Source organism: Pelophylax lessonae, assembly GCF_965119305.1.
Source record: "Pelophylax lessonae genome assembly, chromosome: 6".
NCBI classification, from domain to species: Eukaryota; Metazoa; Chordata; class Amphibia; order Anura; family Ranidae; genus Pelophylax; species Pelophylax lessonae.
In genome coordinates this window covers 48,972,898-48,988,676 of record NC_138773.1, presented here as the reverse complement: position 1 = coordinate 48,988,676, position 15,779 = coordinate 48,972,898, and the positions used below count along the sequence as shown (strand labels likewise).

At 43.7% G+C, this 15,779-nt stretch overlaps 1 protein-coding gene across 1 annotated transcript in view; it reads right to left on the bottom strand.

The window, feature by feature from the left end:
- The window catches only part of COPS3 (COP9 signalosome subunit 3), a 39,748-nt gene extending 24,548 nt beyond the window's left edge, over positions 1–15,200 (bottom strand). Inside the window, exons 1-6 of the mRNA XM_082259951.1 lie at positions 15,018–15,200; positions 12,027–12,156; positions 6,129–6,241; positions 5,957–6,006; positions 5,646–5,738; positions 1,717–1,896 (exon numbers count right to left, since the gene is read on the bottom strand). Of these exons, the coding sequence (XP_082116077.1) occupies positions 1,717–1,896; positions 5,646–5,738; positions 5,957–6,006; positions 6,129–6,241; positions 12,027–12,156; positions 15,018–15,072 (621 nt within the window). The 5' untranslated portion in view covers positions 15,073–15,200. The remainder of the gene's footprint in view (positions 1–1,716; positions 1,897–5,645; positions 5,739–5,956; positions 6,007–6,128; positions 6,242–12,026; positions 12,157–15,017) is intronic.
- Between the last annotated feature and the right edge of the window lie 579 nt (positions 15,201–15,779).

Sequence of the window (15,779 nt, the reverse complement as noted above, 5' to 3'; positions counted from 1 at the left end):
TGCACTAGGACTTTTTTTCCTGCAAAGCAATGCCATAAACCAAAAAAATAAAAATTCAGCGGTTTACTACGGCTTTAAAGAAAGTCGAAAAATAGATAAAAAAAAAAGTGCCCCCGTCCCCACATGCATTGGTGAATTCACGTCAGTTCCGCACACATGTTAACAATGATCGCACCCACACATGTTAGGTATTCACTGAGTGTCAGCATGAGAGCAATAGTCCTAGCACCAGACCTCCTGTGTAAATCTTAACTGCTAACCTGTAAAGGCTTTTTAAAGTGTCACCAATGGATAATTTAAAGTACCGTAGTTTGTCGCCATTCCATAAGCGTGCACAATTGTTTGAGGGTTCCAAGTAATTTTTTTTTTTTTTTTTTTTTTGCTGGAAAAAGATACATTTTACATAGGAGAGAGAAGTGTCAGAATAAGTTTGGGAGGCAAGTGGTTAAAATGGTTGTAAGCTATAAAAAAAAAAAAAAAAAAAAAATTCACAGACAGCCCCTCTTATCCAGCGTACGTTTGTTGAAAACAAGGTCTCTAAATACCTTTTCAGATCTCAGCAAGCAACCCAACTGTAGCAGGGATGAGGAAACTACAATACAGTATCATACTACTTCTGTACATGTGTAACGTTTGTATCGATATAGGAATTGTTTACATGTTTTTAATCTTTGTACTATAAACATTTGTAAATTTGATCATACTTAAGTGGTACCCTTAAGTGCAGGGTCACACTTGTGCGATGCGGGAAGGCTGCAAATTCGCAGCCTGTTCCCGCATCGCAAACGCACATCTGGCAGTTCACACTGCCATATGCGATACGCTGGGGGTGTCACTGAAATGGTAACGACACCCCCAGTTTGATCGCAGTGCGATCTGACAGTTCGCACAAGTGTGAACCACTGTGCGATCCGATCCTGATGCGGCTGAAAAAATGCCTCATGTGTGACTTTTGTGCGGGTGCAGTGCGAATTTAGCCATACAAAGTGCATGGCGGAATTCGCATTGCACATCCGATCGCATGTAATGAAGGAGCAGTGCGCTCCGATATTACATGCGATCGCCGCACACGCGGAAATGTGAACCGGCACTTAAACTAAATTTAAGGACTTTAAGGGTTTTGTCTCGATGCTTTAAAAGCCTTTGCAGGTTAACCAGTTGGAGTTACACAGGAGGTCTGGTACTAGAATGATTGCTCTTACTCTTAAGTTTTTTGGCGATACCTCACATGTTGTGCGATTACCCTTTACATGCATGCAGGACTCACATATGCATTTGCGTGTATGTACAGGAGGGACAGCAGCTTATACGTTTTATTTAAAAACTTTACAAGGTCCTTTTTTATCAGATTTATTGCTATCACAAGGTAAGTTGTTCATCACTTGTGATGGCAATAAAGTTGATAAAAAAAAAACGCATGACAGGTCCTCTTTATGGAGTTGTCCCCCTCTGACCTCCAAAAGATCTAATCAATCCAAGATTCGTTTGTTCAGATGCTTGTACAAGCCAGTAATGGTTCGTAAATAAACTGAAACAGGAAGTGAAAAATCTTTTTTTGCTTTCGGTTTCTGAAATCTGAGGACATCCACTCAGGGAGAAGTGGTGGAACTTGCATTAACAAGTAAAAAGGTTAGTTATGAAAATTAAAAGCACTTTTTTGTACACCACCGAAACCATTATTCATTCGCAATATGTAAATAAAGAGATTTCACCTACCTGTTCGTAAAAATAAAGTGCCCTCTCAAAGTTCTTTAGCCCTGTGTAGATCATGCCTCCATAGTAGTAGTAGCATAGAAAGGGTCTAGCATCGTAAGCACCGTTTTCTTTACAGATGTCCATCATATCTACATCTAAATAAGCAAGTGCTGGCTTAAAGCATTTTGCTAACAAACAGAGCTGTAAGGATGAGAAGTAAAGCAGAATTAGATTTTAGCAATAGATACAAAATGCTCAAGTTTATTTCAAACCAAATTGATTCATTCTTAAACACAGCCAATGAAGTAACAAAATGAAAATCTTTAGAAGGGTTTTAAAAACCACACACAACCTTAATTCACTATATAGGAATGGTCCTTACCCGAAGGAGGGTGCCGCTATCCTTAGATTCTCCTACAAAATTGTGCATATTTGTAACGCTAGAATGGGGGGTTCTTCCTTCAATAGATCCCCTAATGCTCCTATATGGTTTAACCCGGGACTGCCAGATTTACATAAGTTGGATTCCTCTAGGAGGTGGGCGGGATTTGACTTAAAATATGCCCACCAATTGTTTGTGAACCAGACCTTTAAGTCCTTTGCTGAGCTGAGGACGGAGCTGGGGATTCCCTTGACGTGCTGGTTTCTGTATCAGCAACTTCGACACGCAGTGGCGGCCCAATTTGGTCTTCGGGGGGTCCACCTGGCTCCGACTCGGTTGGAAAAGGAATTGATGAATCCCGACCACACTAAACTCATCTCTCGACTATATGGGTTGACTCTTGACCAGGGTGAGGGGAGGATGGGGTCCCTTCGGGCAAAGTGGCAGGCTGATATACCTCAATTGGAACTGGCGGACTGGGGTGATTTGCTCAGTGCCCAGTTCCATGGATTGATAGCTGCGGGGGACAGGGTTATTCAACTGAATTATTTACATAGAATTTACTATACTCCCTGCCGTCTCTTTGCGATGGGAAGGCTTGCCTCCCCATTGTGTTTCCGCTGCCAGGAAGTTAGGGGGGACTTCTTTCACATGGTCTGGTTATGTCCGCTGATTCAGTCCTTCTGGAAGGGGGTATGTACCTTTATCGCGGAAAAATTGGCACTGCCGAATATTCTCGCGCCGGACAGATGCCTACTTGGCAATCTGGGGGAGGAGGGTATTCGGCAGTCCCAGAGGACTCTGTTGTGTATACTTTTTTTCTATGCCAAGAAATTGATTGCCCTGAGATGGAAACAGGACGCTCCGCCTACGGTAGCAGCCTGGGTGGAACTGGTCAACAATGCTCTTCCTATGTATAAATTGACATATCTGGCTAGGGGTTCCAAGAAAAAATTTGCTAAGGTATGGTCCTCCTGGATGGACTCGGTTCTAGGGTCCAGAGAGGTCTAAACTTCTGAGATGTTGTGTGACTGTCTGTCAAACTTATTGCTCCGCCTTGGGGACGTTTTTGTTTTGTTTTTTTTTTCTCACCTATTGGGTGCCCGGGGCTGGGAGGGGGGTGGTGCTTCTTCCCTATGGTGGGTTGCATACTTGCTGATGTGATAGGAATGCATTCCGTGAAGGGTTTTGTTAGGTTTGTACTTTCTCCTTATACCATTTGGAAGGTTATATGTTTTAAGTTGTTGGGAGGGGGGGGGGGGGAAGGGGGGAGGGGGGAAAAAAAAAAAAAAAAAAAAAAAAAACTTTTTGAATATCATCCTACGAAGTCTCTGGTTGGTGCGGGAGAGGCGAGGTGGGGGCAGTCAATTGAGGTTGCTATATGTGCGCTACTGTGGTTGATGTTACTTGCCTTACTACCCTGTACTTCTGTCTGTATGATTTTTGGATATGCATTATTTCCTTCTTGGTTGTACTTTCTGATTTATATCGGACTGTTGTCTGTGTTTTATGTTTATTAATAAAAATACCTTTAAAAAAAAAAAAACCACACACAAACTACATTAATACTGGGCACTTCCACGACCTTCCTGCCAGGCCAGCTTTCAGCGCTGTTACACTTTGATGGAAATTGCACGGTCATGAAACACTGTACCCATGACTTTTTTCTGTTTGAGACAGATGGAGCTTTTTTTTTGGTAGCATTTATATTGCCACTAAAACATTTTTAGCTTTCGCTAAACGAAAAATTTGAAAAAAGTTTAAGTTATAAAATTTTGCTAATTTTTCTTCTTCACTCTGCACTGATGAGGCTTTACTAATAGGCACTGCACCCCCGTTCCCACTGGGGCGATCCGACTTCCCCAGGCGACCACAGAGGTCGCGGCGCGCTGCTCGCACCGTGACCTCGGAGCGGCCGGCACAGACTTCATAACATTAAAGTATATGCAGGTCGCCCCAAAGAAGCTCCGGACCCTTTTTCTAAGTCGGAGCGACTTGTGTCGCTCCTATAGAACGGGTCCACAGCTTCTCTATGGAAGGCGACCTGTCAGGCGACCAGGTCGCCTGACAGGTCGCCCCAGTGTGAACGGGGGCTGATTGGCATTGATGATCAGTGCCCCGATCATCAGTGTAAACATTGTGCCGACAGGCTTGCCGGTTATCTGCTGTTTCCTCTCACAGACAGCACTTAAAACGGAGTTCCACCCTCAAAATAAACGTTTCACCGTCCGCTTGCTTTAAATTTACCTGAAAAACAATTGAATAATTGCATTTTTTTTTTTTTGATTCACTTATCTTGTTTTTAAAGAAAATTGACTTACCTTCCTGCCTCTTCCTCCCTCTGCGGCCATGGTCTGCGCCGTCACTTCCTCCTTGCATTGACTCCTGGGAGATGAGCGTCATCGCTCCCAGGAGTCAATGCACCTGCACGGGAGTCACTCCCAGGCAGGCGTGGCATGCCCAGAAGCTGTGCAGAGATGACCAGCCTGCACTGGAAGTGACGGGCAGGGCATTCTGGGACTCTGACGTCACCGAAGAGGACGCTCTGGCTTCAGCTGTCCACACCTGAGATTGCAGCACCGGACAAGACATTTTCAAGGTAAGTATTTCTTCTAAAAGGCAAGTGAAACAGGGGACAGTGCAGAGGCTATTGTTGCTTAAATACACTAGCCCTGACTGTCCCGGGGGATATTTTTATCTAAAAAAAATTTTTTCAGGGTGGAACTCTGCTTTAAAGGACTGCTGATAACCAACACGTCTGTTTACATGTAATCAGCTGTAACTGGACACAGCAGATCACATTGTAAAGAGCCACTGCGATTGGCCCTTTACCACGAATTGTGATCAGCTGTGTCCAAAGAAAAATAAACATCCAGATAGTAAAGCAAAAGAAGCGCACATTACACTTGTTAGGCACAGTTAACCCCTTCTCAGCCAGTGTACATTATTATCACTAATCACTATTAGGCTGGCTAGAATATAATTTTCCTTCAAATTTAACAAAACCATATGGAGGTTAAACCTTAACACTTTCAATTTGTATGCAATCACCCCCTAGTAGTTCTGGCCGTGGCCATCTTGAGTAAGGGCAAATGGTCAATGTAACATTTACTTCCTGAAATCTATCAAGCATGCAAGCAGGAGAGTGTGCCTAGCCTAGCCGAGGACCCCCCCCCCCTCCGTCCTGAAGATTCCCAGGATGTATGACATCATTTGCTTAGGCAAGCAAGTAAAGGTGTAAAAAAAAAAAAAAAAAAAAAAAAAAAAAAAAGTTAAAATCAACATGAAATACTTTCCTATCCATTTACTAATGCTAGCAAGCATGAGAATTAAAAATCATCAAATGTTGATTGGGAGAGACGTTCAACTTTCAAAGTAGCACAGTTATAAACAGAAGGCCATGCCCTGCTCATGAAGTTGGGGGGGGGGGGTGTAAAACCTTCCATAGGTCAAAGGGTTAAGTAAACTTCAGGCCTAATACAGCTGCTTTTGTGCCTTTTACTGTATACCAGTCTGGGGGTTTAGCTTTACATAGAAAATTATAGCCATGCTGTGACTGCATTCTTACCTGACAAAGATCTGCATGAATTGAGGTCAGTTGATTTGTATTCATTTGCATCTTGTCTATGGCTTGCCTAAGAACGCAGATCCCTCTCAGGGGCTGTCCAGTTTTGCAAAAAAATAAATAAAAAATCTAAGTTATATAATTTATTTGTAATAGAACATAACATTCTGTCCTTTCATGACTTCGCACAGATAAACATGGTACTGGCAAGATACTTGTATGCTTTTCTTTTTTGCAGCTCAATTATAGTTCGATTGAAATTTAAAGCGTGTCCTATGAATACTGTGATAAAGTACAGATCTAATCTCACTTACCTGCTTTCTCTCCACAAGTGCATTTGTTAACTGATGGCATAGACCAGCAACTGCTCAGAGAGAAAAGAACAAATGATTAAACAAAAAAAAAAAAAGTGCAATTTATAATATATATATATATATATATATATATATATATAAAAAATACAACTTTAATAGGAGTAATACATACAGGTGTCTGTAGCGTATCTAATGTGTTCTCCGTTACAAGTGCTGATAAAGAGTTGGACTTGAGAAAACAGGGTCTCAAAATCAGGAATACTGGGCATGGAAAACTTGACAAACCTAAAAAAAAAAAAAATTCAGATTGTCACTGATTTTGCCAAATTTTATTGTAAAAACGCGTACAAGACGACATTTTAATGGTAGTCTTAGCTGACTTTCAGAAACCTACCAAGCAGTAGTATTTTATTGGGTTTGCCATTTATTAGTTTGAAGTTAAAGTTATCAGTCAACTTTAACTTTTTAATAATGCAAGCTTTAGGGACTCGCATTGGTCCCTTTATTAGGCTTTGTTTCGGGGCCCAAGTGATCCCAAAAGCTTGTATTTTAATAAGGTTAGCTGGCCAACAGAAGAAATCACCTGAACTCGAAACACTGGTTACAACACAAATTACATTAAATGACATCAATACTTCCAGAACAAGCACAGAGACAGTATTGACTATACAAGTAAATGAGAAGGAACTAAGGATTTAAAAAACCCTCAGAGCAGAGTAGAAGGTTCTAATAGGTCTCGTTCCATCACATGGAAGAAGGATAAATCAAAAAGGTATCCAGGGAAATTACCAAATAAAAGCCAAGGCTGAGATATCCTGATGCTGAAATTCTACCTATTTGTTGATTTACAGGGAAGCAAACACCTTTAGTGCCCATTCACACTACCGCGACTTGTCAGGTGACTGGTCAGCCTGACAAGTCGCTGTCCATTCTGTGCTACGGGAACCGTTCTAATAGGAGCGACTCAAGTCGCTCCGACTTAGAAAATAGTTCCTGTACTACTTCGGGGCGAAATCGGAGCGACTTGCATTGACATTCATTAGACGAAGACCGTGCTAAAGTCGTGGAGCACGCGACTTCACAGGTCGACCCCGAAGTCGTGCCACGGTAGTGTGAACCGACACTAAATGCTTTGAGAAAAAACTGAAGATTATTGAAGTCACCGACACCAATGATAAACATCAGATGCTTATCGTGTCTAATGATACCAGTCCTAGGGGTTATTGTAGGGACTGACACCAATGCTGAGAGATATTATTGTAACAACTTAATTGTGCTATCTGAGCACAAAAAGGGACTTCTGGATCAAACATACCTCAAAAAAAAATAAAGGAACACTTTGAAAGCACATGGGATCGCAATGGAGAAAAATCATGCTGGATATCTATTCTGGTATGGACTAGGTAATGTGTTCGGCATGAAAGGATGCCACATTGATAGAAATGAAAATTATCACCCTACAGAGGGCTGAATTCAAAGACCCCCCAAAAATCTAAGTGAAAAAACTGATGCAGCAGGCTAGTCAATTTTGCTGAAATTTCATTGCAGCAACTCAAAAAAAAAATGGTACTTTGTATGGCCCCCCATGTGCTTGTATGCATGCCTGACCACGTTGGGGCATGCTCCAATTTAGACGATGGATGGTGTCCTGGGGTTTTTCCTCCCAGATCTGGACCAGGGCATTACTGAGCTCCTGAACAGACTGAGGTGCAACCTGGCAGTGTCAGATGGACCGAAACAATTTCCCAGAGGTGTTCTATTGGATATAGGTCAGGCAAGCGTGGGGGCCATTCAATGGTCCCATCTCCTTCATTCTCCAGGCACTGGCTGCATACGCTCGCCACATGAGGCCGGGCATTGTCGTGCACCAGGAGGAACCCAGGAACCACTGCACCAGCGTAGGGTCTGACAATTGGTCCAAGGATTTCATCCGGATACCTAATGGCAGTCAGGGTGCCATTGTCTGTAGAAGTCTGAGTCCCTCCATGGATATGCCTCCCCAGACCATCACTGACCCATCACCAAACTGGTCATGATGAACGATAGGACAGGCAGCATAACATTCTCCATGGTTTCTCCAGACTCTTTCACATCTGTCACATGAACCTGCTCTCATCTGTGAAGAGCACAGGGTACCGGTGGTGGACCTGCTAATTCTGGTGTTCAATGGCAAATGCCAATCACGCTCCACGGTGCCGGGCAGTGAGCACAAGGCCCATTAGAGGACGTCGGGGCCCTCAGGCCACCCCCATGAAGTCTGATTGTTCAGAGACATTCACACCAGTGGCCTGCTGGAGGTCATTTTGTAGGGCTCTGGCAGTGCTCATCCTGTTCCTCCTTGCACAAAGGAGCAGATACCGGTCCTGCTGAAGGGTTAAGGACCTTCTATAGCCCTGTCCAGCTCTCCTAGACTTAACTGCCTGTCTCCTGGAATCTCCTCCACGCTCTTGAGACTGTACTGGGAGACACAGCAAACCTTCTGGCAATGGCACATATTGGTGCCATCCTTGAGTTGGCCTGTGCAACCTCTATAGGGTCCAGGTATCGCCTTGTGCTACCAGTGACACTGACCCTAGCCAAATGCAAAAGAAAAAAAAAATAGATAAAAAAAAAAAAAAACCCCCACACACACAGTCAGAAAAGATGGAGTAGGGAAAGAAAAAGGTCAGTGGCCTCCACCTGTAAAACCATTTCCGTTTTGGAGGTTACCTCATTGTTGGCCCATCTAGTGCACCTGTTCATTTAACACCAAAGCAGCTTAAACCAACAACCCCCAACGCTACGCCACTAACCAGATCAATATCCGAGGAGTTTAATAGACTTGATGCTACTCTGCTTAAAAAGCGTTCCTTTAATATTTTTGAATAGTGTACACACACACACACACACACACATTAAAACCTTGGATTGCAAGTACCGGTCTGCGAGCATTTTACAAGACGAGCAACATTTTTCATAAATTTTAGCTTGATAAACGAGGTCTTGCAATACGAGTAGGGTCACTGTATGACATGTAAAATCCCATTTTAGTCGATGTTAATTAGCACTCCTGAAGTCGCTCTCATTTTAGAAAAGGTTCTTGTACCATTTCAAGGCGACTTCTATCCGACTTGTGCCCATAGACTTTATTGGAAGTTGCCTCCAAGTAGGATCCTCATCTTAATTGATGCGATTTGGATCCGACATAGCAGGAAGATTACTCAGGCATTCCCTGAAGTTGCCTCGAAAAGTGGTTCTGACTTTCAGGTGGCAGCATCGTGAACAGCCTTTTTTTTATCCTCTGTAGCCCCTGAAGTGTAGGGTAATTTGATTTATTTTTACAGTGCACTTTACTGTATTTTGTATTGCTGTAATAATTTTTATATAAATAGATGGTTGTGGAACAAATCATTTTTCGGCTGCAAGTGGGACAGGACACCGGGGGGGGGGGGGAGGGAGGGTATAGACCCACTGTGACCCTCACCTAAAACCCTGATCTAGCTTTTTTTTTTTTTTTATTTCATTTTGAGTCAAACACTTGTTTACCTAGTTAATCCATTAATTTAAACCAGCAGAGAAAAAAAAAAAAAAATAGATTAATTGCGCACTGACAAATTTGCTCCAGCAAGGGAAAGAATTCCTTCCTGATCCCCATTGAGGCAATCTGATATTCCCTGGGTCAACTTTACCCATAAGGTTAGCATCCAGTGATATTTTGTGCATTTAGGAAAGAATGCTTTGTTTTACAAAAAAAACATTTGCTAGAGGTGAAAAGTGTCATTTTATTTTTTTTCTCCATTCAAAAAAAAGGAGAGAAAGCAGTGGTAAGCTGTACAGTAAATGATCGCTATGATAGCCTTTGTTCGACTATCACAATGATCAGGAACCAGAAAGCCCTAATCAGTACGGGACCCAGGACTCTCAGTGAGCACAGCGTCTCCGTGTGAGGATTGGTCTACAGACATATGCAGCTTTAGGGAAATCTGTCTTAATGTGCGTACGCTTGCCCTGAAGGTAATGAGTAACATGGAACTTTTTGCTGCGCAAACATTTAATGCCGTGGCAAAAATCACATCTGCGTTGGAGTTTAGTGCAAAAAAAAAAAAGAAATTGACACTTGGTTTCAGTGGATATAAATCTATCTTATTGTACTTCTGAGGTATAGGTTGGACCTATAGTAAAATAGGACAACAGACCCAGTTAAAAAACTCTACCTGTTAAATAAAACCCACCTTCTTCATTGCTGGGTAGGATGTCACCGTCCGCCTGGGAAAGTTCCCGGAAAAAACGAGATGCAGCAATTCTTGTCTAATGCGAGCGCATCTTCATATTTTAGCTGCTGTACATTCCTCAGATTCTAGCCGGTAGGAGTGTGATGTAATTCTAAGGGCCCCATGAATTACATGGGACTGAGGCATGTATAAATACTAATTATTTTCCTTTACAAGCACCTTAAGGCCGCATTCACACCGAGCGTGGCCTTTTGAGTTTTTCCAGGCATGGTTTTTGAGCATTTGTGTGCAGCGTTTTGAAGTGCTTTTGAACATTAGCTTTATTTTTTTATATTAGCCAATAAAGAAAAATATCTGTTTAACCATTTGTTGCTATGTTTTTCAGCCTTTTCATCTTATGTTATACTTTGTATACTTATTTTGTAAGGGGTTTGAGGCCCCGTTCACACAGGGGCGATCCGACTTCCCCAGGCGACCACAGAGGTCGCGGCGCGCTGCTCGGTCATAACATTGAAGTCTATGGCGGTCGCCTCCGGGTCGCCCCAAAGACACTCCGGACCCTTTTTCTAAGTCGGAGCGACTTGTGTCGCTCCTATTAGAACGGGTCCGCAGCTTCCCTATGGAAGGCGACCTGTGAGGCGACTAGGTCGCCTCACAGGTCGCCTTAGTGTGAACGGGGACTAAAGGTTAGGAGTTTACCCACTTATTTGTTAGGTTGTTAAGGTTTAATACTGGTTTAAGGATTAGGGGATAATATTGAGATTAACCGTTGGGGTTAAAGTTTATTTTATTTATTTTTATGCAATTATTGTATAGAAGAAAAAAAATGCACAAAAAAAATGCACAAAAAACATTTCTATAGAACAAAAAATGCTTCAAAAAATGCACCATTCTGCCCAATACCAGCTACAAAATAAGCTTCAGAACTTGTTTTGCGCTTCAAGAGACTTGTAATGGAGATGTGAACTCCATAGACTATTTTTCTCCTCCCGAGTTTTGGAGCTTCAGTCCCGGTTCACATTTGTGCGATGCGGGAACGCTGCGAATATGTGCGATCTGCAAGTTCGCACAGAATCGGATCGCACTAGTGTGAACACTATGCAATCCCATTCTGTTGCGGATAAAAAGAAGCCTCATATGCGTGTTTACTGCAGATGAGGTGCAAATTCAGCCATACAAAGTGTATGGCTGAAATTCGCGCCGCACATGAGATCGCATGTCATTTAGGAGCAGTGCGCTCTGAATTACATGCGATCACCGCAATCGCACAAATGTGAACCGGCACTCAAGCTACAAAACGCTAAGGCATGGGTGTCCAACCTTCTGGCTTCCCTGGGCCACATTAAGTGTAGAGAACTTTTCTCGGGCCGCATATAAAATATATACTATAGTTAAGGTATATAAGTAATAAAATGCTGCCGCGCCCCCCGCACTAACTTAACACAAAGGACGATCAAATGAAATGGAATCCGTACACAGAGGTTTACTTCTTCTGAGCGATAATAAAAGGAACACTCTAACCACCATGACCACTTCAGTGACTTGAAGTGGTCATGGTGGTAGGAGTCAGAAACACTGCACATGCTCCCCTCCCCCCCTCTGAGGCAGTCTCTGCCTATTAATTGGAAGCTGCCCCCGACCTGACTTCTTTCCTCCCCAGCAAAAAAAAAAAAAAATAATTGTCAAGAGGCAGTGGGCCGCATTGCCTGAGGTCCTGGGCCACATGCGGCCCTCGGGCCGCAGGTTGGACATGCCTGCGCTAAGGTGTGAATAGGGCCTTACACATTGTAAGCAGTCTTGGCACGCTTTATGTAAAATAAGGACGATGTTCTATTTCGGCAGAGAAGGAAAATACTTACAAGACAGCGAGGACCCCCAGAGAATGTTCCTGCACATCGAGGGCCCCCAGCACTGTGTCCAGGTGTGAGAGGTTTTTCGCTAGAAGCTCCCCGCTTTTGTTGATGAGCTCACACAGCTGAGTCATTTGCCCTGAAATAGAGAGATCTTCAGTGCGTTTATAGATTGCATTATATTCAATAAATCAAACCATGGTGTGTAATATGAGCAACTGCACATAGCTTCTGCTTTCACTACAACGTTAAAAGGAGATGTACAGCGGAGCTTTGGCTATACGTCTATGGATCCACACAGTGCAGTCCGTTCTGCACTCCTGTGACCGGTTCTCCCCAGAGAGCGGACCCAAGTCCACGCTGTGCTGAAATCACAGATGTCAGTCCATGCACCGCGGCATCACACAGTCTGAATCCCCCTTTTTTTTTAATGAACATATGGAGTGATCAGTACCACTCACTGTTTATTCATAACTGAAGCATAATAAATACTATTTACTAGGCTTCAGTTTATGAATGAAAGAGGAGGTTCTGTACAGAGCCTCCTGATCAATTATTCTGCAGTGCAGTTGAGGAAGCAGAGGAAAGGATTTGGAAATGTTCTCAATCCCTGTAACAAAATTGAGACATCAGAGCTCCGTTAAGATGCCTGATATTTCACCAAAGGAGTGGAAAAGTCTCTGCATGTGAAATATCATCATGTGCTTTATAAAATCCCAATTCATGAAGTGATACAGAAATCAGATATCACCACTATGTATGGGGGGGGGGGGGCAAAAAACAATCCTCATCCACCTACTACCAATTCCTACATTTCTACTCACAGACACTCATGGGGGGGGGGAACAATCCTGATCCGCCTACTACTAATTCCTACATTACTCCTCACAGACACTCAGGGAAGGAGGCAGAGTGTTGAGGAAGAGCATGGGGCACAGTGTATATGGAGGTATGGGGCACAGTGTATACGGAGGTATGGGGCACAGTGTATACGGAGGTATGGGGCACAGTGTATACGGAGGTATGGGGCACAGTGTACAGTCAGTGTATAGAGAGGTATGTGGCACAGTATACAGAGGAATAGTATGGGGCACAGTATACAGTCGGTGTATATAGAGGTATGGGGCACAGTATACAGTCAGTGTATATGGAGGTATGGGGCACAGTGTATATGGAGGTATGGGGCACAGTGTATATGGAGGTATGGGGCACAGTGTATATGGAGGTATGGGGCACAGTATATATGGAGGTATGGGGCACAGTATACAGTCAGTATATATGGAGGTATGGGGCACAGTATACAGTCAGTATATATGGAGGTATGGGGCACAGTATACATGGAGGTATGGGGCACAGTATACAGTCAGTGTACATGGAGGTATGGGGCACAGTATACAGTCAGTGTACATGGAGGTACGGGGCACAGTATACATGGAGGTATGGGGCACAGTATACAGTCAGTGTATAGAGAGGTATGTGGCACAGTATACAGAGGAATAGTATGGGGCACAGTATACAGAGGTATGGGGCACAGTATATATGGAGGTATGGGGCACAGTATACAGTCAGTGTACATGGAGGTATGGGGCACAGTATACATGGAGGTATGGGGCACAGTATACATGGAGGTATGGGGCACAGTATACATGGAGGTATGGGGCACAGTATACAGTCAGTATATATGGAGGTATGAGGCACAGTATATATGGAGGTATGAGGCACAGTATATATGGAGGTATGGGGCACAGTATACAGTCAGTGTATATGGAGGTATGGGGCACAGTGTACATGGAGGTATGGGGCACAGTATACATGGAGGTATGGGGCACAGTATACATGGAGGTATGGGGCACAGTATACAGTCAGTATATATGGAGGTATGAGGCACAGTATATATGGAGGTATGGGGCACAGTATACAGTCAGTGTATATGGAGGTATGAGGCACAGTATACAGTCAGTATATATGGAGGTATGAGGCACAGTATATATGGAGGTATGAGGCACAGTATACAGTCAGTATATATGGAGGTATGAGGCACAGTATATATGGAGGTATGGGGCACAGTATACAGTGTATATAGAGGAGTAGTATGGAGCACAGTATATATGGAGGTATGAGGCACAGTATACAGTCAGTGTATAGAGAGGTATGAGGCACAGTATACAGAGGTATGGGGCACAGTATACAGTCAGTGTATAGAGAGGTATGGGGCACAGTATACAGTCAGTGTATAGAGAGGTACGAGGCACAGTATACAGTCAGTGTATAGAGAGGTATGAGGCACAGTATATATGGAGGTATGAGGCACAGTATATATGGAGGTATGAGGCACAGTATACAGTCAGTGTATAGAGAGGTATGAGGCACAGTATACAGAGGTATGGGGCACAGTATACAGTCAGTGTATAGAGAGGTATGGGGCACAGTATACAGTCAGTGTATAGAGAGGTACGAGGCACAGTATACAGTCAGTGTATAGAGAGGTATGAGGCACAGTATATATGGAGGTATGAGGCACAGTATATATGGAGGTATGAGGCACAGTATACAGTCAGTGTATAGAGAGGTATGGGGCACAGTATACAGTCAGTGTATATAGAGGAATAGTATGGGGCACAGTATACAGTCAGTATATATATGGAGGTATGAGGCACAGTATACAGTCAGTGTATAGAGAGGTATGGGGCACAGTATACAGTCAGTATATATGGAGGTATGAGGCACAGTATATATGGAGGTATGGGGCACAGTATATATATGGAGGTATGTGGCACAGTATACAATCAGTGTATAGAGAGGTATGAGGCACAGTATACAGTCAGTGTATATAGGGGAATAGTATGAGGCACAGTATACAGTCAGTGTATAGCGAGGTATGGGGCACAGTATACAGTCAGTGTATAGAGAGGTATGAGGCACAGTATATATGGAGGTATGAGGCACAGTATATATGGAGGTAGGCCTAGCCGGCCCCCGCCCTCCTCTCCTATCTCTCACCTTGGGAGGAGAGCTGGCGGACGCTGGTAACGAACTGTTCCAGAGCGGAGGCCATTGTCCGGGGGAGTCCGCCTCCCTCCGCGGTGAGGCCGGTACCGGAGGAGAGCAGAGCACGGGCTGAACTCACTCCAATACTCTCAGCAGCGCCCGGATCTCGCGAGACTTCTCTGGCCGGGCTCGCGATGACATTCCCGCCACTTCTCGCGGGAGCCTCGAATACTTCCGCTTCCTGGAAGGTGACGTCGTAGCTGGGGGGTAAGGCTGGGGCTATTTGCAATCTGCAGTGGGCGGATCAGGCAGCAGGTATCCAGAGCGACCAATCAGATTTTACCGGGGAGGCTCCGATTGTTGCAGTCATTTAAAGGAACATGCACTGAAAAAGTGTGACTACTGTTGATCTGAAAATGCTAGTTGCATGGCTGAAGCTGTAATGCTTTTAGACTTCTTGAGCTTTAGTTTTTAAAAAATGCATTCCTCCTGCAAGGCAGTGGTTGAGAAAATATTGAAGCCAGAGGCAGCCAGGTAACTAGCATTTTCAGAAGGTCAATGCTGGCTTCTTCTATATACTGCTCAAAAAAATTAAAGGAACACTTTTTAATTAGATTATAGCATCAAGTCAGTTAACTTCCTGGGATATTGATGTGGTCAGTTAAGTAGCAGAGGGGGTTGGTAATCAGTTTCATCTGCTTTATTGTTAATCAAATTAACAACAGGTGCACTAGATGGGCAACAATGAGACGACCCCCCCAAAACAGGAATGGT